The 27,869-nt window shown below is 36.2% G+C and overlaps 1 protein-coding gene across 7 annotated transcripts in view; it reads left to right on the top strand.

The window, feature by feature from the left end:
- Nucleotides 1-27,869, top strand: part of kmt2cb (lysine (K)-specific methyltransferase 2Cb) — a 184,590-nt gene that overhangs the window by 130,083 nt on the left and 26,638 nt on the right. For 5 of the 7 annotated variants that reach the window (XM_056473635.1, XM_056473626.1, XM_056473602.1 and 2 more), the window contains 20 exons: nucleotides 700-877; nucleotides 1,217-1,321; nucleotides 2,245-2,292; nucleotides 7,150-7,287; nucleotides 7,625-7,657; nucleotides 7,738-7,887; nucleotides 12,241-12,385; nucleotides 13,600-13,832; nucleotides 14,055-14,128; nucleotides 14,582-14,785; nucleotides 14,946-14,981; nucleotides 15,181-17,031; nucleotides 17,148-17,464; nucleotides 17,562-19,222; nucleotides 21,241-21,352; nucleotides 21,478-21,544; nucleotides 24,395-24,458; nucleotides 24,594-24,826; nucleotides 25,778-27,340; nucleotides 27,426-27,617. In XM_056473635.1, the coding sequence (XP_056329610.1) occupies nucleotides 700-877; nucleotides 1,217-1,321; nucleotides 2,245-2,292; nucleotides 7,150-7,287; nucleotides 7,625-7,657; nucleotides 7,738-7,887; nucleotides 12,241-12,385; nucleotides 13,600-13,832; nucleotides 14,055-14,128; nucleotides 14,582-14,785; nucleotides 14,946-14,981; nucleotides 15,181-17,031; nucleotides 17,148-17,464; nucleotides 17,562-19,222; nucleotides 21,241-21,352; nucleotides 21,478-21,544; nucleotides 24,395-24,458; nucleotides 24,594-24,826; nucleotides 25,778-27,340; nucleotides 27,426-27,617 (7,404 nt within the window). The remainder of the gene's footprint in view (nucleotides 1-699; nucleotides 878-1,216; nucleotides 1,322-2,244; nucleotides 2,293-7,149; nucleotides 7,288-7,624; nucleotides 7,658-7,737; nucleotides 7,888-12,240; nucleotides 12,386-13,599; nucleotides 13,833-14,054; nucleotides 14,129-14,581; nucleotides 14,786-14,945; nucleotides 14,982-15,180; nucleotides 17,032-17,147; nucleotides 17,465-17,561; nucleotides 19,223-21,240; nucleotides 21,353-21,477; nucleotides 21,545-24,394; nucleotides 24,459-24,593; nucleotides 24,827-25,777; nucleotides 27,341-27,425; nucleotides 27,618-27,869) is intronic. The other 2 variants (XM_056473643.1, XM_056473619.1) reach the window with 1 other exon arrangement.

Genomic DNA, 27,869 nt, shown 5'->3' with positions numbered 1-27,869 from the left:
TAACCAATTTACCTGATTACTAGACCTAAACTGCTCCACTCCCAACTTTTTTTTTTTTTTTTGGAATGTGTTGCAGGTCTGGATGACAAAAAAAAATGATTTACAAATGAAATTAAGTTTACCAGACAAAACATGAAATATTTTGTGTTCATATTTTCTGCAATGAAGTACAAGTCAAAGTAAATTTGGAAATATTTTGTTTTCCATACTTTACAGTGATGTCAAAAAAGCGTTTGTCACAATTTAAGATCATCACCTTTTCATATCATCAACCAAATTTAAATATTACTCAAAAATAACACAAGTAAATGCATCATTCAGTTTTGAAATTAAGGTTTTTAATATTAGGGAAAACAAAATACAAAACTATATAGCCCAGTGTGAAAAGTGTTTGCCCTTTAAACCTAATATTGGGCCACCTTAAGCAGCAAGAACTGCTATCAAGTGGTTTCGATAACTTGCAATGACTTTGTTACTGTGCTGTAGAGGAGCCAGTTATCTTTGCAGAATTGTTGCAATTCAGTCACATTGGAGGGTTTTTGATCATGAACCTTGTCTTTATTTTTGGCCTAAAGGAAACCAAACACAGTCAACAAAAGGCAACAACATAGACGGTTTTTGTTGCTACTAGTTTTCGGATGTTTCCTGTGCTTTACATTGAATACTTTAGTACTCTGATTCCAATATCTTGTCTTATAGGAGGCATTTTTTGGGAAAGACCTGCTGGACAAGAGCAAACAGAACAGACAGCAAACCACACGGCTGTTAGAGGACGAGCGAGAAAGAAAACAGCTTCCAGCCAATCAGATGAAGCCTTTTTCAGACTTGTCGCTCAATGTGTCAGCTGCCATTCTGTCCAGTAAAGCAGCAGCAGCACGTATGTATCTCACAGCTTCTGTGCCACAGCTACTCACACATGCACATACGAATGTAATCTGTCTCTTTTTTCCTGTTTTTGTCTTTTTTTTCATTTGACATTCATTCCCAGTCTGATTTATATATTGATTTCCATTAATATCAACATAACATTTAAATCTATTTTGCTTTTTTTGCTTTTTTTTTTTACTTTTTTCTTCAGTTTCATTGCAGACAGTAAAATGGGTTGCAAGTACAGTTTCGTATAGGCTTTAAATCTATCTCCACAATTTAGAACACGTTCTTAGAATAAACTCATTAGGACCTTATAATCATTTTCTTGCTTTATCCGCATCCGCAGAAAACTCTGTGGAGCCTCTAGTGGACCTGTCCGAAGAGCTGAAATCAGACACAGAACTGCTGGGAATGTTTTCTGATAACATTGACAAGCAAACAGAAGAGTCCGGTAGGCCATTATAACTGTAACAACACCAAAGAAATAACAGCACGCTTGCTGTTGAGATTAGTCCCTTTGTTGGGATCGAGAATATTTTTTGAAGTTCTTTGTGTAAAAACTACATGCATGCTACCTTTTTTTTCTTAATATAGCTTTTAATTACACTTCCAATTAAAAGTGAGGTTGGATTTGACTGAATTTGGTTATTATAATCGCAGAATCCATTTGTGGCATGTGCTTGACATGTGCTTAAACCTATCAATAAATGTTCATAAAGGGCTGTCTAATGTGACACTTGTGCACATGCAATTAGTTCCTGGGAACAATCAGTTAGCGCTGTTCACTCTTTTTGATGCAATTGAAACATTAAGTGAATTAATTGTGTTCTGTTACTGTATGTCTTAAAATTCAGTGTACCAATGTCTCTAATTCTAATAATAAACAGGGAAAGACTTGTAATATATATAATTAAATTATAAATGAAAATTATAAACGAAGATAGGGCAGTTAACAAAAGGGAAACACTGCCATCCATACAATTACATGTCTGCAACAAAAACAACGTTACATATGTAGGATTTTATTAGTTCATGAAGTGGATTTTTTTTAAAGTTTTATGCCGTTTAAGAAATACATAATTTTATTTGAGTGATGCATTTGCAGAAATACACTTCCAGTGTGATTTTTATATAGATACATTAGGGATAGTCGACTTTAAGATGTTGTTTTGCAAAGTAAACATTGTTTGAAATAGATTAATATTTCATTACGTATAAGATATAGTGTTGATTGACTTTCCATTTAGTTAATTTCCTTGCCATTTTTCATTTATAGCTCATTTATTTTGCATTGTGCATGCTTCATCTGCAGGATCTTTCTTTATCTCTTCATAATTCTGATCCCTCATTGTGTTTGGTTTTGGGTCTTTGTAGGTGTTGATTTTTGCCCTTTCCAAGTTGAGTACTCTACTTCACCTTTTGGTAAGAGCTCATGGTCATGATTTTAGTTATTTACATTTATTGATCTCTCCTATTCTTTCACACATTTTTTGCTTTCAGAACCATTTACATTACTTAACCCACAGGTGTCAAACATAAGGCTTCAAATACGGCATTTTATCTAGCTTGAGTGACGATTAAAATAATTTATATTCTAAAAATAATATAAATCATATAAATTATAATAAATAAAACACTATTTTGAAAAGATTAAGATTCAACTAGTAGCTACTAGTGTGTAAAATGAAACCTGCAATAATATGAGCTTATAATAACAACTGCTCTAATATTATAATTGTTGTTTTAAGATTGTGTGATTAAAATGCACATGCATTCATTGTGGGATGAAGCATATTAGAATGCAGTTAGAATAACCCTAAAATTCATCATATGGAGGCAATATATACAGGTCCTTCTCAAAAAATTATCATATTGTGATAAAGTTCATTATTTTCTGTAATGTACTGATAAACATTAGACTTTCATATATTTTAGATTCATTACAGACAACTGAAGTAGTTTCAAGCCTTTTATTGTTTTAATATTGATGATTTTGGCATACAGTTCATGAAAACCCAAAATCTCAAAAAATTTGCATATCATAAAAAGGTTCTCTAAACGAGCTATTAACCTAATCATCTGAATACACTAATTAACTCTAAACACCTGCAAAACATTCCTGAGGCTTTTAAAAACTCCTAGCCTGGTTCATTACTCAAAACCTCAATCATGGGTAAGACTACCGACCTGACTGCTGTCCAGAAGGCCATCATTGACACCCTCAAGCAAGAGGGTAAGACACAGAAAGAAATTTCTGAACAAAATAGGCTGTTCCCAGAGTGCTGTATCAACGCACCTCAGTAGGAAATCTGTGGAAAGGAAAAAGTGTGGCAGAAAACGCTGCACAACGAGAAGGGGTGACCGGACCCTGAGGAAGATTGTGGAGAGGGACCGATTCCAGACCTTGGGGGACCTGCGGAAGCAGTGGACTGAGTCTGAAGTAGAAACGTCCAGAGCCACCGTGTACAGGCGTGTGCAGGAAAATGGGCATCAGAAAAACAGGTGCCGCATTCAGTGGCAGAAGTGCCTAACTTGGGCTACAGAGAAGTAGCACTGGACTGTTGCTCAGTGGCTCAGTACTTTTATTGGACGAAAGCAAATTTTGCATGTCATTCGGAAATCAAGACGCCAGAGTCTGGAGGAAGACTAGGGAGAGGGAAATGCCAAAATGCCTGAAGTCCAGTGTCAAGTACCCACAGTCAGTGATGGTCTGGGATGCCATGTCAGCTGCTGGTGTTGGTCCACTGTGTTTTATCAAGGGCAGGGTCAATGCAGATAGCAATCAGAAGATTTTGGAGCACTTCATGCTTCCATCTGCTGAAAAGCTTTATGGAGATGAAGATTTCCTTTTTCAGCACGACCTGGCACCTGCTCACAGTGCCAAAACCACTGGTAAATGGTTTATTGACCATGGTATTACTGTGCTCAATTGGCCTGTCAACTCTCCTGACCTGAACCCCATAGAAAATCTGTGGGATATTGGGAAGAGAAGTTGAGAGACGCAAGACCCAACACTCTGGATGAGCTTAAGGCCGCTATCGAAGCATCCTGGGCTTCCATAACACCTCAGGCTGATTTCCTCCATGCCACGCCACATTGAAGCAGTCATTTCTGCATTCCCGACCAAGTATTGAGTGCATAACTAAACATAATTATTTGAAGGTTGACTTTTTTTTGTATTAAAAACACTTTTCTTTTATTGGTCGGATGAAATATGCAAATTTTTTGAGATAGGAAATTTGGGTTTTTATGAGCTGTATGCCAAAATCATCAATATTAAAACAATAAAAGGCTTGAAACTACTTCAGTTGTGTGTAATGAATCTAAAATATATGAAAGTCTAATGTTTATCAGTATATTACAGAAAATAATGAACTTTATCACAATATGCTAATTTTTTGAGAAGGACCTGTATATATCGCCTGTCGCCTCACAGCAAGAAAGTTGCTGGTTCGAGCCTCGGATGGGTCGGTTGCCGTTTCTGTGTGGAGTTTGCTTGTTCTCCCTGCATTCCGCTGTGGCGACCCCGGATTAATAAAGGGACTAAGCCGAAAAGAAAATGAATGAATGAGATATATATATATTGTAAATAATGAACTTCCGTAGCATCGAACTACTAAAAGGGCAGTTTCTCCTATTTCATCTGTTTAATTGAAAATGAGTTGATTTTATACAACTGCAGCAACAACAAAAAAATAAATTAGTTTAACTGGAGTTGCAGTGCATTTTAAACACAATGTTTTCTTTTTGATTACTTCCATAATCGAACATAGATCCAGACAAAGCTGGAGAAGAAAGATTTGATTTTTAGAGTAAGGAGCCATTCACACAGAATGCATCTTTGTGTCTAAAATATGAGACACAGTACTCAGGAACGGTTTTTAAAAAAGTGAAGCAAATAACATAAGAGTATCCGGACACAGCCAATTAATTTCTGTAAACAGAAATTTCCAATGCTACCCGGCCTCCAATTTCTTCTGATTGGTCTACTGCTTTGTAACTAACACTGATGACTTGACATGACGTCTAAAAAAGCAGCACTCATGTGCATCGCACTTCAAAAGACACTTGACAAATTTGTAAATAAATTGACTGTTTTGAATGAATCATTAGAATTAATGAGTCAGTGAATGACTCAAGACTGGTACTTTTCACCACCTGCTGCCATGTTCATTTTATTTTATTTGTTTATGTCTATCTTTGACAGGCCTTAACCTGCAAAGGTGCCAGCGCAAAAAAATAAATAAAGCAGACAATGCTGTATTTTCAATGTACCCTTGAAATTAAAGCATTATCTTTGAAAAAAAACATTATCTTAAAAAAAGGTCTTGTCAATTATGTTGTGTTTAGTATGGTTAATAATAATGTAATAGTGGGCAAATTAAGGTTCAACAAATTTAATCTGCACAAGGGGAAATTTTTACTTACCCGACCCCCCAACTATAGATTTGGAAATAGTGTATCTGTGCAGAGCTGGACTAACAGTCATGGTCAAGGACATTCCCTATACACTAGCACAGATATCAGGGCTTTTATAAGTGGCCTTTCTCACATAAGCGGGCATCAAGGCCCCTTTCTGAATGGATGAGTGAAGAATAGATGCATTGTTCCAATGTGATCTACTGAGCCCTTGGTCTGATTAAAAGAAACTAACAAGCAATCACCAAAGCTTTAAAGACTGTATCCCTCAGCTCTCTTCAGACCTCTCAGCCCCCAATAGTATTTCTAGTTAAATTATTTGCTGTAATATATGCTGTGAATGATCTGTGAACCCTTCAATAAACTGTGCTAAATTGTAATAATTTTAACAAAATACTATAGGTCAGTGTTTCTCAACCACCAACACTGCATGTTTTGAGTGTCTCCTTTATCTTTCACTCCCATTACCAGTCTTTCAGTTTCTGCTAATGAGTTGATGATTTAAATCAGGTGTGCTTGGTTAATGAGACATGGGTTGTTTCTCAATATGCGTTCTTCAGCGTTCTTGTGTTGTCGTGTAACGTCATCATCAACAGCCAAAGTTCAGTTCCAAAACTCGACAAGTCTCAGATGTCATTGCGGCTGAATAAAGGAGGTTGAAAGTGCCACATTTTATAGAGATTTATTAATAAAGTTCAGTGATATCACTTATTTATCTCAGGAGTTTCCCTGAATAAGACAGTGTAAGTAAACATTACCATGAAATTTTTAATGAAGGAATAAACGCATTTAGGGATTTACTGAAATTCGTATCAAAATCAGTTTTATTTGCATTGTGCAAAGTATATTTATAAGGTTTTTGTATGTGTTATGTATATTGAAAAGGGGGAAAACAATAAATCGTTGTGTAAATACTGTAATATTTAAATATGTTTCCATTAAAAACGCGTGGAGGTCATGTGACCATCAGAAAGAACGCAGCATTCTTCCAAGGAAACCTGGTAAGAACGGTCTCCACGAGAACACAAGTCTGTTTTCTGCGTTCTTGGAATTGAGAAACAGCCATGGAAAATGTGCTTGAGGTGGTGGTCCCCAGGAATGTGGTTGTGAAACACTGCTATAGGTCATACAAAATGCATGTCATTTTATATTTAGTACTGTCCTGAGTAAGATATTTTTCTTAAAATATGTTTACTTATACAAATTCAAATATTCTAAACATAGTGGAAAACTGAAGAATGTGCAGGACATGGAGGATCAGGCAGTTTGACGTCTGAGCATTTAAGGGACTTGTGAGCAACTTTCACACAGCAAAAAAGATAAAAGTGATACTCACTGCAGAGCTACATGGGCAGAGCTGAGCTCCAGCAAGGAGGAGCTTGCTGCACTTCTTCTACAAGTGATGTCACTGGGGGTTGGGGGTGGGCTAGGTGTACGCATTAAAACAGCTTATAGGAGGAGCTGGAGCTCTAGCTCCCCCTTATTGGAGGTGAGCTCCACCCAAGTGGCTCTTCAGCGAGCACCCTGTCAAATAAGCAACAAAAAAGGCTTCGATCATCCAGGTCACACAATATTAAAACCATCAATTAAACCAAAATTTTAATTTTTGTTGCATTTTTTTGTAATCTACAGTATGTGCAAGCATCTTTTATGTAAAATATCTTACTCGGGTACATTTTTTATTGTGATATAATATCTTATTGTGTTAATTTTATTAACTCTTCACTGATTCTTTTTTCCTTCGAATCTACCATGACAAAGCCAATTTCAGGACATCCTGGTCCAGTGTTTTATTTTATTAGTATTTTTTAGAAGAACATTACATTATATGTATGCTTTTGTTTCTATGTCTTTGTATAGGACTGGACATTGCTCCTTTAGCAGAAGATGAATCTGTCTCATCTCAAGCTCATCTGGGCCGAACTCACTCACGTATGGTACCCGAGGAGCCACTGGATGGCATCCTGAGCCCTGAACTGGACAAGATGGTCACTGATGGTCTGTATAGAACAAAAACATCTCTTATTGAATAGTTTGGTCACACTTTATTTTGATGGTCCATTTGTTGAATTTAAGTTACATTGCATCTACATGCAAACTAATTCTCATTAGATTATAAGTAGACTGTTAGGTTGGGGTTAGGGTTAGTGTAAATTGACATGTACTTGCAAAGTTTCTTATAGTCAGTTAAATGTCTGTTGAAGGAGCAGTATCAACAGATATTAAGCAGACAGTCTACTAATATTCAAATGGACCATCAAAATAAAGTGTTAACAATAGTTTTACTTGTTCATGGAACATCTAAATGTAAACAGTGTATCTCTTTACCATACAGAATCAATACTCAGCAGACTCTACAAAATACCTGGTAGGTTATAAACTTAAAGCATCACCTGCCAATAAACATTTAGTTGATATGTTGTCAGTAGTTAATGTGTTTTCTTGCAGAGCTTGGTGGGAAGGATGTAGAAGATCTCTTCACAGCTGTCCTGAGCCCCAGTACTAGCCAACCTGCTCACATGATTCAACAGATCCATGGAGCTCAAGCCTTACATGGTACCTCAGGCCCTGGTTTCCATCCCTCTCAGGCCAACTCAGGTTTGTTGGAGCGAAATGATAAATAATTTTCAGTGGTAAAGCTTTGCAAAGTTGTGTGGCTGGAATTATAGCTCTCGACCTGGGGTTGGCAGCATAGTTTTTTATTAGATGACGTGTAATCTTGCATAGACAAACCTTGAGACTTTGGGCATAAAGTCTGGACTTCACCGGGATTTTGACTGGCTAAAAACCACAAAATAGAACATCTAAATGAAATGTTAAACAACAAAATCACAGTTTTGTTAGCATCATGTTTAGAGGCATACAAAGGAATGTTGAATGTCTCCATATTAAAGTTGATGTCTCTATAGTAAAAGGATAGTTTACCAAAAAATGAAATGAATTTACTGTTAACTCAAGCTCATAAAAGTTTGAAACGGTGAGAAAAGGTTTTGGGTGAACTATCCCAGATTCATTTGCATAAACCAAATAAAATCAGTTCATTATGTAACATGTTCAGCTGCTGTGGACTTCACATATTTTTGGAAATATAGCTTTTATTTTATCCTGATAAGTGCTCATTGCTACAGTTGTTAACTCTACAAAATTCTTCTGAGGAGGTTCATCATCATGGTTGGTTCATTTCTTTGCAAACTGTAGAAGACTGCTGTAAGTCATTGTACAGCATTGTAGATGTTAGATGCAAAGATATCTTTGTCTTTAATCTAGATTTAAACTGACAGTGTGTCCAAACTGTGTTTGACAGTTTGTCAGATAGACAATGTCAGATAGAACCTTATAATTCTAAGGTGACGATTTATTGCTGGAGGAATTTAATAGTCTAGGTATTAACAAAAACACAATGGACTGCAATACTATAGTAATGAGAAAAGAAGTAGCTTCTTAATTTTCCAATAATTCGTCATACTAAAATACACAGTCTCAGTGAAATATGCTTCTGTAGGGAAAATGCACCACAGGTGACACTAGCTGTTTCCATCCAGTTATTTTTATGTGCCTTTTGGGTGTGTGCATAAAAAAACAGTTAATGGAACACCAAGATAGGCATAAATTTTGAAAATGTGCATAAAAACGTATTCGCATAACTGAGTAGGATAAACTTGTCGTTCGATAAGAAAAGATGCACATAACCTACAATGGAAACACTTTTACCAAGCAAATTCCAGTATGCGCATTAAAAAAGTCATGTGATTTTGTTATAAGAGATCATGTGATGGTAAAAATGTGTGTGAATGGATAAACCAGTAGGTTGAGCACACTGTAAAACATCTGAAATGTCATTTTGGTCATTCTAAAATGCCAGTATTAGTGTTATTATATTATTAATTACCTCTAGAATTGTCAAGAGTGTCTGTGTCCGCGTCTCATGCCTTCAAATGCCACCACGTGTTCATGGTGTGTCGGCATACTGCTTTCTGAAGTCATTTATTGAATAAAGAAAAAATTCACACAGCTTCCCCTACCACAGCAAATTCTGTTTTTACTGTTAATATTTGTCACCAGTTAATCAGGGAGTGACGATTTTGTTCTCTTTGACTACTTGGATGGAAATGCTGCTTTATTTGCATGTCTTATATACACTGTAAAAAAATTCAGCAAAATTTACGGAAAAATACTGGCAGCTATGGTTGCCAGAACTTTTTTGTAAAAAATACAGAATTTTTCTGTAAAATTGTTTTTACAGAAAAATGTTGTATTTTTAACAAGAGAAAATTTTATTCATTAACTGATGCAATGATCATTTACAAACCTTTGAGTTAATTATTTATATTTGCAGAAAGCAACTACATTTTAATTGGCATTTACTGGCATTAAAATCAACATTTTAAATGTCTAAGTAATATATCTGAGCATATTGAGAACCATCGTACATCAGTTCACTACAAAAACTTTTTAAATAAAGTCATTAAATGCATTATTGTGTTCATGTGTGACTAATTAACAAACAGATTTTCACTGCATTAGTAACTACACAGTTACCTTTAAACAAAAGAAGATGCAACATAACATCAGATTCATTGCGTTCATCTTGAACTTGCACACAGATGCTAATATCCTCCACAATGGTGAAACAAAAATGTTTTACAGTATTTTGCTGTTGTTTTTCCTGATTTTACAAAAAAATACTGGCAGCTGTGGTTGCCAGTAACCTACTGTTTTTAACATTTTACATTTGTAAATTCAATCTACAGAATTTTTCTGTTAAAAATACATTCCACAGTCTGTATTTTTCATCGAACAAATTTAACCCCTCAAATCCCAGAGCAAAATCCTCACTAGTGTCCTCACTACAGAGGGTTGAACACTCAGACAGGGATAAAGTTAATGAGATAATTAAGTGTCTAATTAAAGGAGGATTAATAATTATTGATGAACAAGTGTTAACAAGCAGAATCACTGAAGGAAAGAACAAGACCAAATAACACAAATTACAGCCAAAATCAAAGATGAAATCAACTGAAAATAAAACTAAATAAAATAATAATTAATTAAAAAAACATAATTACACAATAAAACTTTATTTCTCAAGATCTCAGTAGAGATCATTAAACAACTCCACAAACATCAGGAGCTTCACTTATTACTGACCTTTGACTTTATTTCTGTCACATGAACAAAAGCTCTTAATGAAATTGTTGTTCATTTGAAGTCATCATGACGGAGGACAGAGCCTGCTTTAGTCATTTTCAACTTCTTGATTTTAAATAGTTTATACTTTGGTTGCAATAATTAATTGTGTTAATCACACTAATTGTTTAGCATGAAAAGCCAAAACAAACATGAAATTAAGTGTGATGAGATTACCTATCATATTTTAACCACCCTTGCATTCGTGTTGAATATCATCTTAAGTTTGAGAATTGAATACAATACATACATTAAACCATTGAATCTTAAGCAATCAATAACAATTTAACAGGTCTATATACACTAGTCATTATGAGAACATTAGAACTACAGCAGAACACACACATGTCAAGAATTAGTCTTTGAATCTCAATAATGGTGACAAATAAAAAATAAAAATCAAATAAAAAAAACAACCCAGAACAATACAAAACAATCTACTGAAATATTACACCCCAAAAACAAAATAAATTAAAGGCAAAGAAAGAAATGTTAAGAGCATAAAGCGGCATAATTTATTCATGCTGCAATGCATGCTGGGAGTTTTTTGTGTACTATGCTTGCACCCAGCATGCATTGCAGCATGAATGAATTAAGCAGCTTTTTATTTTTAGCAACCATGGTTGAGGTTCATATCCCAATTCTTGAAGTCTGTGTGTCTTAGATGAGTTGCTTAAGCTCTCTAGGTTTTCTGAATGGAACGCTAATGATTAATATCATCATAATTGTTTGTTGACCTTTCTGGTAGCTGTACTACTGTGCCAGATAACCTCACAGAAATTAAATATAGTTATTTACAACTTATTTTTGTGACTTATTTAAGTCAATTACGTAATAAGTACATAAAAGTTTTCATCGCTTGCCTTGCTGTAACTGATGAGTTTCAGAAACATAATTTTAACAGCTAGAGAAACATTTAAATAGAAGTGAAAATGTTTAAGACCTCAACTAATGCAGCCTCTGATCTCCATGATGGTGAGGTCAAATCAAACATTTTCAATAAAAATATAAACCTCTGTTAATTATCAAATATTCTTGCAGATATGAAAGAATTGAATCAAACTGTAATCAGTGAATCTGCTAATGTTGTTATTTAATGGAGTTGTTTAATCCTCTGTTTTAATTCAGTTGGTTTGTGTGAGGTTGTGTCTGTAGTTTTATTTCTTGTTCTTTCCTTCAGTGATTGTGCTTGTTAAAAGCAGGTGTTCATCAATTCACTTCTTTGTGGTCATTCACTCTGTCTAGTGGACTAAACTAATTGACTAATTTAGGGACTAGTGAATGAGGGTGTATGGTGAGATTTCAGACACTCTGATTAGTTTCTCGAAAACAAAGGTTAGATCTGTTAGTTATTTTCCGTATTTTGCACTGATATGAGCTGTTAATCATTTAACAGGTTTTCACTGTAGATTGTACAGACTTTTACTGTTAAAATCACAGACATTTTTTACAGTGTACGATATTCCAGTTATGCGCATAAATTTAATTAACATCTTTGGATGGAAACATAGCTACTGACTAAATCAATGGGACTTTTTGATTAAACAAAACAGATCGGGGGCACTCAAGAATACAGAGGGGAAATTTTGTGGTGATGGCAGTGATGAGAATGTTCTTTGTACAAGCTCTGTCAATAGCATTTCTATGAGTATGTTAGTGTACATTTTTACAAAGTGAGGGTGTTCTGAAGATTTTCATTCTACTTTGTTGATAAATCTTAAGTGATTGTTGGATGCACTGTGTATTGGTATGTATTTTATGCAGCATTGTCTTCACGAGTGCCAGTGATGAATGGTTTGATGGAATCCAAACAGCAGTTTTCACAGTCTCGCATAGGTCCTGGAGCAGGACCAGAAATGGCTCAAAATATCCCCCCAATGCAACGCATGCCTTTCTCAGACAATCTTAGGTGAGTTATTAGTATATTTTCTTCTACAAATCTACAGTGCTCAACATAATGAGTACACCCCAATTTGAAAATGAATATTTTTATCCATTTCTCAGTGAATGTAGGCAATGCATTTTGGTGCATTTAAACAAAACAGATTTATTAAACAGATATATTTATAAAATAATCTTTTTGTCACCAAAGATATTTAGAAATATGAAAGGTAATAGAATTAAATTCAAGCAAAATATTGCAAAAATAAAATACAATCTACAAAAGTTTCCTTTTTTTTTTGCTTCTCTTAATTTTTCCTCTTTTTAAAATTTGTATTTTAATATTTTTCAATAACATATTATTGTGGTTGTACTAGTTTTTGGACCGTTCTCGTAAGTTCTTTTGTTAGATAAGCTCCAGATTTGGCTTCAGTACGGACTAATCTAATGTATATGAACAAATATAATATTGTATACCTTCCAATTAAAAATATTAATTTAAAAGATAGATTTGTGAGGGGTGTACTTATATATGCTGAGCACTGTACACCCATATACAATTGAAGTCAGAATTATTAGCCACCCTGTATTATTATCCCCCCGTTTATTTTTTTACCAATTTCTGTTTAACAGAGAGATTTTTTTCAACACATTTCTAAACATAATAGTTTTAATAACTCATTTCTAATAACTGATTTATTTTATCTTTGCCACGATGACAGTAAATAATAATTGACTAGATATTTTTAAAGAAACTTCTATATAGCTTAAAGTGACATTTAAAGGCTCAACTAGGTTCATAAGGTTAACTAGGCAGGTTAGGGTAATTAGGCAAGTTATTGTATAACGATAGTTTGTTCTGTAGACAGTCGGAAAAAAAATTTGCTTAAAGGGGCTAATAATTTTGACCTTAAAATGGTTCATAAAAAATGTAAAACAGTTTTTTTTCTAGCCAAAAAAAAAACAAATACGACTTTCTCCAGAAAAAAAAAATATTATCAGTCATACTGGGAAAATGTCCTTGCTCTGTTCATCATTTGGGAAATATTTAAAAAAGAAAAAAAATTCGAAGGGGGGCTAATGATTCTGACTTCAGCTGTGTAAACAAACTGCAGTGTTTAAAAAAGCAAATAAACACGTTACATTTGTCTTGGTCGTTTCGTTTTCAGTAGGTTAATATTTTATTGTCCACTTAAGAAAAATGTGTATTTTTGGATGACATTCATTATACATACTGTGCAGGGACAGGAAGTTCAATCTGATATCGCAGGAGACTGCTGGACCATGGTCTGCTACAGGGTCAGCTTCTTCCTCTGCTCCAGCTGCTGTTTCGGAGGTGGATGGAGACTCCATGTCTACCGCACAGAAAAGCACTTTGAAGTGGGAGAAAGAGGAAACACTTGGGGAACTTGCCACTGTTGCACCAGTTCTGTACACTAATGTCAATTTTCCAAACCTCAAAGAAGAATACCCAGGTCTGCTAAGTTTGTTTAAAGTAATCTGCAGCTTTGTAAATCAATGTTAAAATCAGCATGAACTGCATGCATTGTTAACAACTCATTGTACTATAATTAGCATGTAATCAGACATGATTTTTTGTTTGACTGTTTAACTTAAAAGACACAAACTCTTTTTAATAGCTCTTATTGTTACTCTTTTTATTGATATATTGATTTTTTCATGTTATGACCTTATAGACTGGTCAACACGAGTAAAACAAATTGCAAAACTATGGAGAAAAGCAAGTTCACAGGACCGGGCTCCATATGTGGTAAGTTCACATATGTAATAAATGTAATTCAGCGTTTAATGTAGCTAAAAAATACAGGTAGAAGTTTTTGGAAAGAGCAGTCAAGTGCAGGTCACAGTTAGTATTATGTTTTGAATAACAGTGTGCCAGCTCATCAACCTTCTATACCTGCATCAAACCACCACTAAACAGCGTAAATCAGCATGGCATTTATTTCTTCAGTCTTCCTCTTTAGTGTTGCTCAAAGTCAAAGGAATAAATTGAGCTCAAGGAGCTCAATTAATTTATATGAGATAAACACATTTCAAAAGATATGATTAAAGGGAACATTACCTTGACAAGAAGGGAATTCACTTTCAAAAAGCTTTCAGACAATAAGTCTAAATAGAATGCAATTTCAACAGATTTATCCAACCTTTGAATTTTCATGATCATTCTTTGATATAAACTGCATGACCACTCTACCATTCACAGCAAAAGGCCAGAGATAACAGGGCAGCCCTACGCATTAACAAAGTCCAAATATCCAATGAGCCTATTAAGCGACAACCACCCCAGCCTCAGCAGCCTTTAGAAGTGTTTGATCCTGCTATTCCACCACTGGACCCGGAATTATTGTTCAAAGATCCATTGAAGCACAAGGAGTCAGAGCATGAACAAGAATGGAAGTTTAGACAAGTAAGTCTATTATATATATTTGTTTGCAAATGGGCTAAATGACTACATATGACAAATGTGTCACAACTGCTTTTAGATGTATGCTGTTTTTAATTGTTGATATATTTTGCAAAAGCAGCCTTTAGAATAAATTCCACTAAATCATATTTGTTGACTATAGGGCAGAAAAGAGTTTGAAATATTTGACAGAATACGTGTAAGTAAACTTATCAACTGACACAAAAATGTAATTTTTTGTTGTTTTCATATGAAGACATCTTGATATTTTTAAAAATTACTCTTCCATTGTATTTTCTAAATGTGATATATTTTGTTTTAGACAAATTACACACTGTACATTTACCTGCTATTTAATCATTAAACTATATATGTTTTATATCAATTTATTGTTCCAGCAAATGAGACAGAAAAGTAAGCAGCAAGCAAAAATTGAAGCTACACAGAAACTTGAGCAGGTGAAGAATGAACAACGGCAACAGCAACAAGTCCCAGGAAGCCAATCTGATCATGACTCTTCTGGTAACCTGAAGAGTCCTGGCTCTGTTCATTCTAACAGTGGAGACATGTCTCCTAACCAGCCCAGTTCAAAGAATGGGGTTTCAAAGTCACAGCTGCTTGGTACATCATGCTCCCCTGATGACCTATTTTTGCGGCCACATCCTCCACCACAATCTTCTGGATCTCAGCCACAATCCCCTCAGATGTTTTCCCCAAACTCCTCTGGCTCTAGGCCATCCTCACCCTGGGATCCTTATACAAAAATGGTAGGGACACCCAGACCACCACCCAGTTCACAGGGAACTCCTCGTCGTAACTCAGAATCAGGGAAATCTCCCAAGGGTCTTTCAGAGCCAATCGGTTCTCCAACAGCCATATATAATGACCCCTATGCCAAGCCGCCAGACACCCCAAGGCCAGCAGGAACTACAGACCCATTTCTCAAACCTATGTGCCCTCCCAGACCAAGTCAGACTTTGGATGGAAGACATGTTATTGGCTCCCCAAATCATGATTCATTCTCAAGGATGTCTGTGAGAAAGGAAGCCTACCAGAGGATTCCTCAGGGCAGGATGATACTCTCTGATCCTTATGCTCGTCCTTTACTTACTCCTATCCCAGGCAGCAATGAATCAGGGTCTGTCCAGGTTTTTAAAACCCCTATGCCACCCCCTCAGGCTCAGGAACAATATGTAGGAATGCATGCACGAAGAGCAAGTGCAGATGCCTTTGAAAGACCAATTATGTCCTCTCGTTCCAATGAGGGATTTTCCCACAGTCAGCAAAATGACCCTTATGCACAGCCTCCACTCACTCCACGTCCTGTGGTAAGTGACGGCTTTGCAAATCAAAGGATTTCACGACAGCCTCAGAGTCTCCCATTTTCTCAGCCTGGGCCAATGACACGACAACCATCATGTAACCCCTATTCTCGAGCACCTTCTACCCCTCGGCCAGACTACTCTCAGTGTGATCCATATGTACAACAACCTGCTACTCCAAGACCTTCAAGTGACCCTTTTGCCCAGTCTCCATTTTCTAATCCATATGCTAGAATGCCAGGCACACCTAGACCACATGATCCTGAACCCTATTCTCAGCAAACTACATCTCGGCATCCAGTCTTGATGAATCAACCCTCTCAGCAGTCTCAGCAGCAGACTCATAACCGTATAATGTCCCCTATATCAATGGACCCTTACACACAACACCCTAGCACCCCACGATCAGGAATAGTAGACCCATTTCCTAAGTCTCCAAGTAACCAAAGGACCCCTGATCCTTTTAATCAACCTCCTGGGCTGCCACGCTGTGTGGGGGCTGATCCTCATACACCGTCAATAGGAAGGTCTCAGTTATTTCGAAATGATTCATGTTCACATCTCCCACGAACACCTCATCATGGAGTTGTAGGACAGGCATTGGTATCTGGGCCTTTGTCCAGTCAGGATCCATTCTCTCCTCCACAAGTTTTGATGCAAGAATCTTTTTCCAGTCCAACAAAACATGGACCTCAGACCCTTAAACATCTAGGCATGACAGATGATTCAGGATCTCAGCCATTATCAAATCGACCTAATCAGACTCCCATTCATGACAGATTTGAGCAGACCACTATGCTTGGTCAGTGTGGAGAAAATAAAGACCAACAAAGTTTGGTACAAAGTATCAGTTCCCATATCATGGGGCAACCTGCCAGTGAAACACAAACCATACCTCTTGCCGAAGCTGAGGAAAGACTGAGACAGGTGTTTATATTGTTACCACTATATTTTAGATGTTTTTATTTCTTATGAACAATACTGTATCACTTACAATATATAATTTGTACAATACCAGATAACACATACTATTTTGTTTACAGCGTCAACGTATTCGAGAGCTGATTCTTAAGCAGCAACAGCAGAAAAGTGCCATACGGCAAGACAAGGTTGTGCAGGATCATACTCTAACCATGTCTCCAGCAACCCCTCAACACTGGAATCTAGAGTCTACGGGCCAGCAAAGTGAAATGTTTAATCACCCACCACCACCATATCCTGGCCCAGGAGCTGTAAGAGCACCTCAGAGATTCTATGTTACATGCCCCAGAGATAGACAAGGGCAGTTCCCTGAAGGCCAGTTACCCAGACCACAGTTTACTGTGGATGCTGACTCAAATACACGGCAGCTTGGAACTAGGTGGGTGATTCACACACTACAAAGACATGTAGACTTTATATTAAATGTTTGTTTTCCAAATAATGCAAAAACTGTAATGTTGTTTTGTTGATTTTAGGATGCCTTTGACTCCTGGCATCCAAGGTCCATTAGGAGCTATAAGACCTCATCTAATGCAGGACTCAATTGAAGCTCATCCACAAATGAGAAGATCCATGTCTATGGATCTAGGAAAGTCAATAGGAGGCAGCCCTTTAGGAACCCCACATATGCCTCCCCGTGGTATGCATGTTCAACAGCATAACATCATGGGACAGCCTTTTATTGAACTGAGACACAGAACACCAGATAGCAGACTCCGTCTTTCCTTTGGACCACCTGTTATGCAGGGTAATCGAATGGAATCACCCTCACAGCAACGAGCTCCAGGTTTCTTGAGTGGCCAAGAAATGGTATTTCCCTTCAATCAGATTCCAAAGTCAGTGGACACAACATTAAACCAGCCTCAGGTAGCTGTTACACAGATGCAGACATCTCTGAGCTTAGGGAATTTACAACAGCCCAATATTTCACTGAGAGCTGGACATCCACAAATCCCCTTGACAAGATCTATAAGCCAACCTGCTTCCAATGAGACTCTCAGTTCTCCCTTACACACAGATATTGCTGCTGTTTCAGCTGTACAAAATGATGAGGTCCCATTACCTACAAATGAAGTACCTGAGGAGAAAATCGATACCGTTGAATCTGCTGTGAAAGAACTTGAAGATGTTGAAGTGAAGGACCTTGTTGATGCTGACTTAGAGAACCTAAATCTTGACCCAGATGATGGAAAGGACTTGGATCTTGAAACAAATGACTTGCATCTTGATGACTTCTTAAAATCTGGCAAATTTGATATTATTGCCTATACAGATGCTGATTTAGATCTTAGTGAGGACCTGGATCTCAGTGATACTATGGAAGACAACACTGAGATGTCTGAGATAAAAGCTGAGAAAAAGCCTGAAAGTTTTGATACCACATCCTCATCATCCTGTTCTACATCGGCAGTGACAGAACCAGTAGACAAAACTACTCAGTCTCAAGGTGACACCAACCAAGAAATTCCTCAGGATCAGGTGTTGGTTTCCTTGAAACAAGAGGACGATAACAAAAATGGAATTAAAGATTGCTTGTCCCAAGGCTCTTCTTGTAGCAATCAGATAAGTGATAACGCTGCCGATAATCAGGCTAGCTTTGAAAGTGATGTTGATTCCAGTTTACAAGTTCATCCCGATGCTACTCCAATGCTTTCAGGCATGCTGGTCAGTGTACCACCAAAAGGTAAAGAACTGAAGCAAGAACAATGTGGAAAGTCAACAGAACAAAACAACCTTTCAAATCAGGAAAGTACAATGTCTCTCAGTAACACTATGCTGGGGCAAGGAAACTTCTCAGTTCAGGGAATTGATACTGGCCTCAATATTGACCAGTCACTGGTGTCTTCTCATGATGAAAGTGCATTAGAAGTCTCAAGCTCTGTTCAGGAACCGCAACAAAGCCATATTTTTGGTATTGATCAAAAGGATGCTGTACTCTCAGGGGAACAAAACAGTATTCTTACTCAACAGGCAGTCCTATCACAGCAAGGCCATCAAAACAGACCACTGCTTCTGGAGGAGCAACCACTCCTTCTTCAAGACCTCCTGGATCAGGAGAGACAAGAGCAGCAGCAGCAGAAGCAAATGCAAGCTATGATAAGACAGCGTTCCAGCGACTCATTTTTCCCCAACATAGGTAAGTGGTAGCTAAGATAAAAATCTATAACTTTGTTCTTCCATGATAGCTTAAAGGGGAAATTAAGTTTACATTATTTTGCACATTGGATTCCACTTTAATGAAAATATATTAAACAAACTTGATTAATGTAACCATTTAGAAGAAAACGGCATGTTTTACTATAGCTTTGTTGCTGTTTCTGACGTCAAGGGGTTGGTTCCGTTCCCTCAGCTGAACTGATACAGTGGAAGAATACGGAGACTGTAAATTAATTTGACCCAATGCATGTTGTGGACACGAAGCTGGTGCAAATACAAGCATCAGATGTATGTCTAGTATAAAAATGTATATATTTATTCTATTTTCTTTTTTCCCCTTTTAATTACCGATCATTTGATGTGCTTTGGTCCACTCTCTGTATTACGCTGCCTGACTGCCTGAATGTAAACGGATGTAAACTTAACTGAGTGCTTCATTGCCCCTTTAAGATTAGGCCTTTCTCTACTTTATATGTGGCAAACAGGGGACTAAAAAGATACTCATGATAAATTTCAACATTTGTACTGCATTTAACTTTTCTTGTATAAACATAGATCTTCACCATAAGTGACTTAAAATGTGGGATTTTACTGACAGTTAAATATGAGGTTTTGCCCAACTGTTTTATTAACTGTGAATAATTACATTTATAATTTTTTTTTATAAATTATACTTATGTCTCACTAAATATATAAGGCTAAAAACAATGAATAATGTTTTTTTTTTCAATAATGTTACATCATTATATCAAATCACTTTTTTCTTAAATTTTGTGTGCTGTTGGGAATGTTCACTTTCTCTGTGTTTCAACAAATAGAATGATTTTTGGTAACAAATCTTATTTTGAGACATATTTTTGTAAAATGCTTAGAAAAAAATGTGAAAACTCAATACACGTTGGGCAATTTTCTACCCTTTTGTTGTGTTAGTGGCTGTTTACTACCCTTTTGTTATGTTAGCCCCATTGACTTCCATTATAATAACCAGGGTTTATAAGTTCACTAAAAAACCTGGAAAAGTCATGGAACTTTGACATGGCATTTTCCAGGCCTGGAAAAGTTTTGAAAAAACAGAAAAACCCACAAAGTTTTAGAAACGTTTTGAAAAACAAATATCTGTATACTTAAATAGCGGCTATTTACTACTTTTCTGACCTTGGCCAATCACATACTCTCACATCATTAGTTCGGTGTAAGCATTATCTAAATCAATTTTAAATAGATATAAATATAAATTGAAACTAAATAGATTGCTGCGCGTTTTACGATATGCTGTAATAAATTTGAACATGCATTGTTTTTCTTTTACCATGCATATGTAGACATTGCATAAAACATTAGGTCATGAAAATTTACCTGAAAGTCTTGGAAAAATCATGGAAAAGTCATTGAATTTTGGTAGTAAAAATGTGTATGAACCCTGAATAAAATTTTTTTGATTTGTTATGTTGGTGGTTTCCCTTTTGGTAAAATGTACAGCTTGTAATTTTTACTGTTGATCATCAATTGCAGTGCAAAAAAGCTTAGTTTCTGTCTTTCATATGGAGTTACATGGTATATTGTGTGCATGCGTGCATCTGAGAAAATCAAAATAAGCACCTCAGCTCTCAGAGCATAGAAAGCAGAGTAAATGTATTTATGCACACACTATAATTTGCTGTTATACTCAATAGAACTACACATACTGTAAAACAGGCCTATATAAAGAGTTAACAACTGATGACCAACAGTAAAAATAGCAAATGTTACCTCTTCCCAACAGGGAAAACTACCAATAATCAAGAATGCATGATTGTTTTGTGTCATGGTTTTGCAATCAAAAAAATGTTGTTATAATGGAAGTCAGCCACTAACATAACCAAAGGGAAGTATATTTGTAATGACTGGGAAGAATACACAAGGGTTAATATTTAGCATCTGTCATATTGTGCCGTACAATATAAAAAGTTGCAAGCACAAGAGAGTATAATTTACTTAACTCTGCATACCTTGATTTAGATTTTGATGCTATCACTGATCCCATAATGAAGGCAAAGATGGTTGCACTGAAAGGAATAAATAAAATGATGGTTCAGAACAACATGGGAATGTCTCCAATGGTTGTTAACAAGTAAGTTATATTAACATTTAATTGCCTTTTATATTTTACTGAAATATTGTTGGATTTATTTCTTTGCTTAACAATTTGTACTCATGTCCTGTCTATTATTCCTCTCTTTACAAAATCTCAATTAGTGCTCAGACAGGACAGGCTCTACCAGATACTGATGGAAATATAACTCCAGTGCAGTTGCCTGGACAGGTGAGACTGTTCTTTTTATCAGCAGATCCACACACAGAACCCTGAAGATTCTGATTCTTTGTTAGATTACTACTTTACTTGTTCTGCACATGGTCTTTGCATATTCTCTGTGGATCTTGTGTGTTTATTAAAAATAGCTATAGTTTTACAATGTTTACAAATAAGAGTGTAGGCCTCATTTATAACAGTTGCATACACACAAAACAAGCAAGTGTCACTTCCAGCATAAAATATGGGATGTAAAAACAGAAACTTGACAGGAAAATGTGTGCACCTGCACACAAACTGACCCATGCATACATACATTTTAAAGATGTTGAGCTGAGAGACCGATATCAGATAAAGGAAATAAAACTTATTTAATTTGAATATTGAATGTAATTGAATCTGCTGTTGCTCATAGATCACCATACCCATAAATATACAAATCACATTAAATTATTATTATTATACCTAATAATTAATACAGGTTGTTTTTTGTTTTTTTACATACATGGAATCACTTTAAATTCCAGCTTCTAGTTTTGTAATTGTCATTGCGTGCACGATGGCTCACTTCTTGGCAAGTTTAAATTACATAGGGAATAGGTCAATATTGTTAGCCCCCTTAAGCAATGTTTTTTTCTTATTGTCTACAGAACAAATCAGTATTATACAGTAATTTGCCTAATTAATCTAGTTAAGACTTTACATTTCACTTTTAATAATATCTAGTAAAATATTAAGTATTGTCATCATGGCAAAAATAAAAGAAATCAGTTATTAGAAATTAGTTATTAAGACTATTATGTTTAGAAATGTGTTTTTAAAAAATCTTTCCGTTAAACAGAATTTGGGGGAAAAATACAGGAGAAGATATATATATATATAATATATATTACTAAATATAATTATAGCCCCCCTGTTTATTTTTTTTAACTGAATTATTTTATCTTTGCCATGATAACAGTACACAATATTTGACCAGATATTTTTCAAGACATTGTCTACACTACACTATCTACACTAATACACAGCACTACCTGTAGATTTCAGTTTCTTTAGTGTACAGTCTAATTATAAATGAATAGACAAGTTTAATTAATTCAGCTACTGTGAGAAAAGTCTATAAAAGACCCTCAAGTACAATACAGCAGTGAGGCCTTCTGTATGCATACAGACAGGATCTACAGTTGAATTATTAGCCCCGCTAAATTTTTAGCCCATTTTTTATTTTTTCCCCCAATTCCTGTTTAACAGAGAGAAGATTTTTTTCAACACATTTCTAAACATAAAAGTTTTAATAACTCATCTCTAATAACTGATTTATTTTATCTTTGCCATGATTACAGTAAATATAATATTTTACTAGATATTTTTCAAGACACTTCTATACAGCTTAAAGTGACATTTAAAGGCTTAACTAGGTTAATTAGGTTAACTAGGCAGGTTAGGGTAATTAGGCAAGTTATTGTATAATGATGGCTTGTTCTGTAGACCATCGAATAAAAATGTAGCTTAAAGGGGCTAATAATTTTGACCTTAAAATGGTTCATAAAATTTTTTAAATCTAGCTGAAATAAAACGCATAAGACTTTTTTCATAGGGAAAAATATTATCAGACATACTGTGAAAATTTCCTTCCTCTGTTAAACATCATTTGGGAAATATTTAAAAAAGAAAAAAAATTCAAAGGGGGGGCTAATAATAATAATTATTATTATTTATATATATATATATATATATATATATATATATATATATATATATGTGTGTGTGTGTGTGTGTGTGTGTGTGTGTGTATGTATATATGTATATGTGTGTATATATATGTGTATATATATATATATATATATATATATATATATATATATATATATATATATATATATATATATATACATATTTTTTGTTTATTTATTTTTTTTATTAATAATTTATTTATTTTTTTACCGTTTTAAGGTCAATATTACCACCACCTATAAGCCATATTTTTTCCAATTGTGTACAGAACAAACCACTGTTATACAATGACTTGCTTAATTACCCTAACTTGCCTAATTAACCCAGTTAAGCTGTTAAATGTCATCCATTTATTTCAGTTATTAGAAGTTTTTAGAAATTAGTTATTAAAATTATTATGTTGAATAAAAAGTTGAAATAAATTCTCTCTGGGGAAATTGGGGAAAAATATAAGAGAATTAAAATTGAACAGTAAGGCTAATAATTTTAAATATAACTATAACTAACTATAAACAACACTAGCGGTCAAAAGTTTGGGGTCATTTTTTTATTATTCTGTTCATTAATTGTTAAATGTAAAAAAAAATGTTAAATTGTTAAATACATATTTATTAAACATTTATTTATTACTTATTGAATGTACTTTTAAATGAAATTATTAGTCCAGTCATTATTGCTTTTATTACTATTACTATTCATAATAATAATAATAATAATAACAAAAAATAATTTATATTAGAGTGATTTCTGAAGGATCATGTGACTCTGAAGACTGTAGTACTTTTGAACAGTTATTTTATAGTGCAATAACATTTCACAATTTACTGTATTAAATAAATGCAGCCTTGGTGAACAGAAGAAGCTTATTTTAAAACATTTAAAAATCCTACTGTCCCCAAACTTTTGACCGGTAGTGCAAATATGTTTGAAAATGGTGTTAAAGGTGGTACAGAATGTCAGATTTTTCCATGTACACAGATTTTCAGGTAGATTGAGATCTACAAAGTTGAAATGTGTGCAGATATTATAAACCTTCAGTTTTTGTTTGCATTCCTTTTTTTATGCAGTGTGGCAATACGTAAATGTTTTCGTCAAATTTGTTAACGTGCTGTTTAATCTCTCATTTAGGATAGCAAACTTGGTCCTCACATAGCACGACCCGATCCCCCGAATTTTGGAACAGGATTTGCCCGTAAGTTTTTAATAATCATTGATATTTGAATGCAGTACATGTTGGTGTTGCTTTTCCAATTACAAAGAAAACATTCTGAGTCTCAGGGTAGTTCTGTTATTCTCAAATGTTTCCCCACCACGTCTCCCCATCAAGATGACACACAAAAGACTCAGTATGAGGATTGGCTTAGAGAAACCCAGCAGCTCCTTCAGATGCAGCAAAAGTTTTTGGAGGAACAGATTGGGGCCCACCGAAAGTCAAAAAAGGCTTTGTCAGCGAAGCAGAGGACGGCCAAGAAAGCAGGACGGGAGTTTCCTGAAGAGGATGCAGAACAGCTGAAGCATGTGACTGAACAGCAGGGAGTGGTGCAGAAACAGCTGGAACAGGTAAAGCATAAACATAGGTTTAATCGTTCATAGCCAATTACAAAAAAAACTTTTAGTTTACATAAAATAATCCAGAAAAGCATTATGACATCATTAATAAAGTAAATTAAAATGACACATAATTTCATAATTGACCTTTAAAAGACAACAATGGACTTCAATTGATTTAAATCCAATTCAAACCAAACAATATAACTATAAAGTTCTAATAATATTCACATGTATACCATTCATACTTGCACAAAAGCATGCACATCAATCTAAAATAGGTGCTTAGCCAAAAAAAAAAAAAAAATAGGCGGAAAAACCAAAGCTTCAAAAATAGATTTGGTGTTGCCACCTTTTTGTATATTTTTGTACCAACACATGATAATAATTCAGCTATTGATTTGCATCATTTTAAAAGGTATTGTACTATGAAAAGCATGAATTGAGAGCTTACCTCAATTCTCAATTCAATGTTCTGATATATTTTGAGGTCAAGGAAATGTTGAAATTAATAGAAAAAGTACTTGTACTTGGGCATCACGGTGGCGCAGTGGGTAGCACGCTCGTCTCACAGGAAGAAGGGCACTGGTTCGAGCCTCGGATGGGTCAGTTGGCATTTCTTTGTGGAGTTTGCCTGTTCTCCCTGTGTCGGCATGGGTTTCCTCCTGGTGCTGTGGTTTCCCCCACAAGCCCAAAGACATGTGGTATAGGTGAATTGGGTAAGCTAAATTGGCTGTAGTGTATGTGTGAGAATGAGTGTATATGGATGTTTCCCAGTGATGGGTTGCAGTTGGAAGGGCATCCGCTGCTTAAAACATATGCTGGATAAGTTGGCGGTTCATGCAGCTGTGTCGACTCCAGATGATTAAAGGGACTAAGCCGAAAAAAAAATGAATGAATGATGAATGTGAATGTTTCAGTCCAATTTAGGATAAATGTAATTTGAGTTGTTGTTTTTTTCAGATTCGAAAACAGCAGAAGGAACATGCAGAGCTAATAGAAGAGTACAGGGTTAAACAGCAGCAACAGGGTGCAATACAGCCCCCGATTATGCCTGGAATGCAGCCTCCTGGTGGCATGATGCAAGTTGGGCCCCCCATAAACCAATCTATAATGGGTCCCATGATGCCCATTCGCCTTCACTCCAGTCAACCAGATGTCACTAAAATGCCTAACACAGCAGGCTGGCACCCTGGTACACCTGTTCCTACTGGAGGACCTCGAATGCCAGGAGTAATGCCTGCTCAAGTGGTGCAAGCACAGTCTCTGCAGCCAGCAGCGGCTATGCCCACTCAGGGGCAAGCAGGTGGTGAGTCTCCTCATGTGAACTTTGATGATACCAACCCATTTAGCGAAGGCTTTCAGGAGCGAGAACGCAAGGAGAGATTACGAGAACAGCAGGAGCGGCAAAGAATGCAGATCATAAAGGAGGTGGAGAGGCAGCATGTGAAACACTGCGTAGAACAACAAGTCTCTAACTGCCAAGATGGTACCATAAGGGGTCTGTCCCAGATGCCTTTTTACAACCAGGAGCTACCGCAGGACTTCATGCAGCCACCCAGATTGCAGCAACAAATGCAAGGGCCCACATTTCTACAGCCGCAAGGCACACAACAAGGGTACATTGGAGGAACACCAAGACCATTAATGGGAAATGGTCCATTTCCTCAAGAAATGGGACCAAGTTTTGCTCCTCAGAACCTAGCAGTCCATGGGTCTAACTTGATCCAGGCACAAACTAGACCTCAAAGATATTCTGTGCCACATATGATGCCTCAAAATCCACCTCAAGGGCACCCATTTCCAATGGAAGGGCCTACACCCTTACCTCCAAACTTTCCAGGTCCTGGTCCATCCCTTATTCAGTTGTACTCTAACATCATCCCAGAGGAGAAAGGCAAGAAAAAAAGAAACCAGAAGAAGAAGAAAGATGAAGACTGTGAGTCGCTGCGAGCTCCATCTACACCTCATACACCTCACTCAGACATGACCGCTCCATTAACACCCTGCGTGTCAGACACATCATCCACACCGACAAGGAACCCAATGGTCTTTGGTGACCATGAGTTCTGTGAGACATCCCAACCTGGATCATCAACACCAGGCTCCATGAGCAGCCAACCACACTCTGAATTAGAGCGGCAGCTCTCTGAAGGCAGCTGTGGTGGGGGACCAGAATCAGCCATGGGGCATGAAGAAATGCATGACAGGATCCTATCCAACATCAAATTGGAGAAGGTGGAGGCAACTGATTGCCATGGACATAAGGCTATAGATATGGAAATAAGAATAGGAATGGTCAAGGTGGAAAGAGAAATAATGTTGCATCATCCTGCAAGCCAAAGTCCAGCCAATAGCTCAAAAGAAGAAGGTGGCAATGAACTCCTCAAGCACCTCCTAAAGAATAAGAGGACTCCACCTCATGCACTACCTCACCAGAGGTCTGAAGACAGTCTGAGATCAGAGGAAGAAGGATCCACAGAAAGCAAAGCATTTTTTCGGCAGAACTCCATGGACAGCACTGGGGTGACTGATTCAGAATGCACCATTTTAATTTCAACAGGTATTAATTGACTCTAGTCTTAACAGTGTCATTTTTCTTTCTCCACAGACTTTCTCTGATTCAAACCACCATGATTTCCCAGGACCATTGATTCCAGAGGACAAGAAGAAACAGAGAAACAAAAGGACGCCCAAGAGTGGAGAGAGACCTGCACCCCGCTGTAAAAAGAGAAAGAAAGAAGAGGATGAGAGTCAGGCGGTGTATTCCTCTATTGATCCAGTAATAACTCCATTAAAACAGGTAAACTGCTAAATCCTTATTATTTTCATTCTAGATTAGCCATGCATAAAGTGGCATGCAAATGTTTGGCAACCCATTGCATAATCTGTGAAAATAAGAATTGTTTAATCAAAATAAGAGTGATCATACAAAATGCATGTTCCCTATTAGTGGGTCACTTCAAGTTATATTGACAAACAAATTGGGGTATTCCTCTTAGGTATCTGATGTGTAACCTCTCTCACACTTAGGGGTATGTAAGCCTGTATGTAA

The sequence above is a fragment of the Danio aesculapii genome, chromosome 2, assembly GCF_903798145.1.
Source record: "Danio aesculapii chromosome 2, fDanAes4.1, whole genome shotgun sequence".
NCBI lineage: Eukaryota > Metazoa > Chordata > Actinopteri > Cypriniformes > Danionidae > Danio > Danio aesculapii.
Note: the sequence above shows the minus strand (reverse complement) of the source record. Positions and strands in the feature narration are given on the sequence as shown.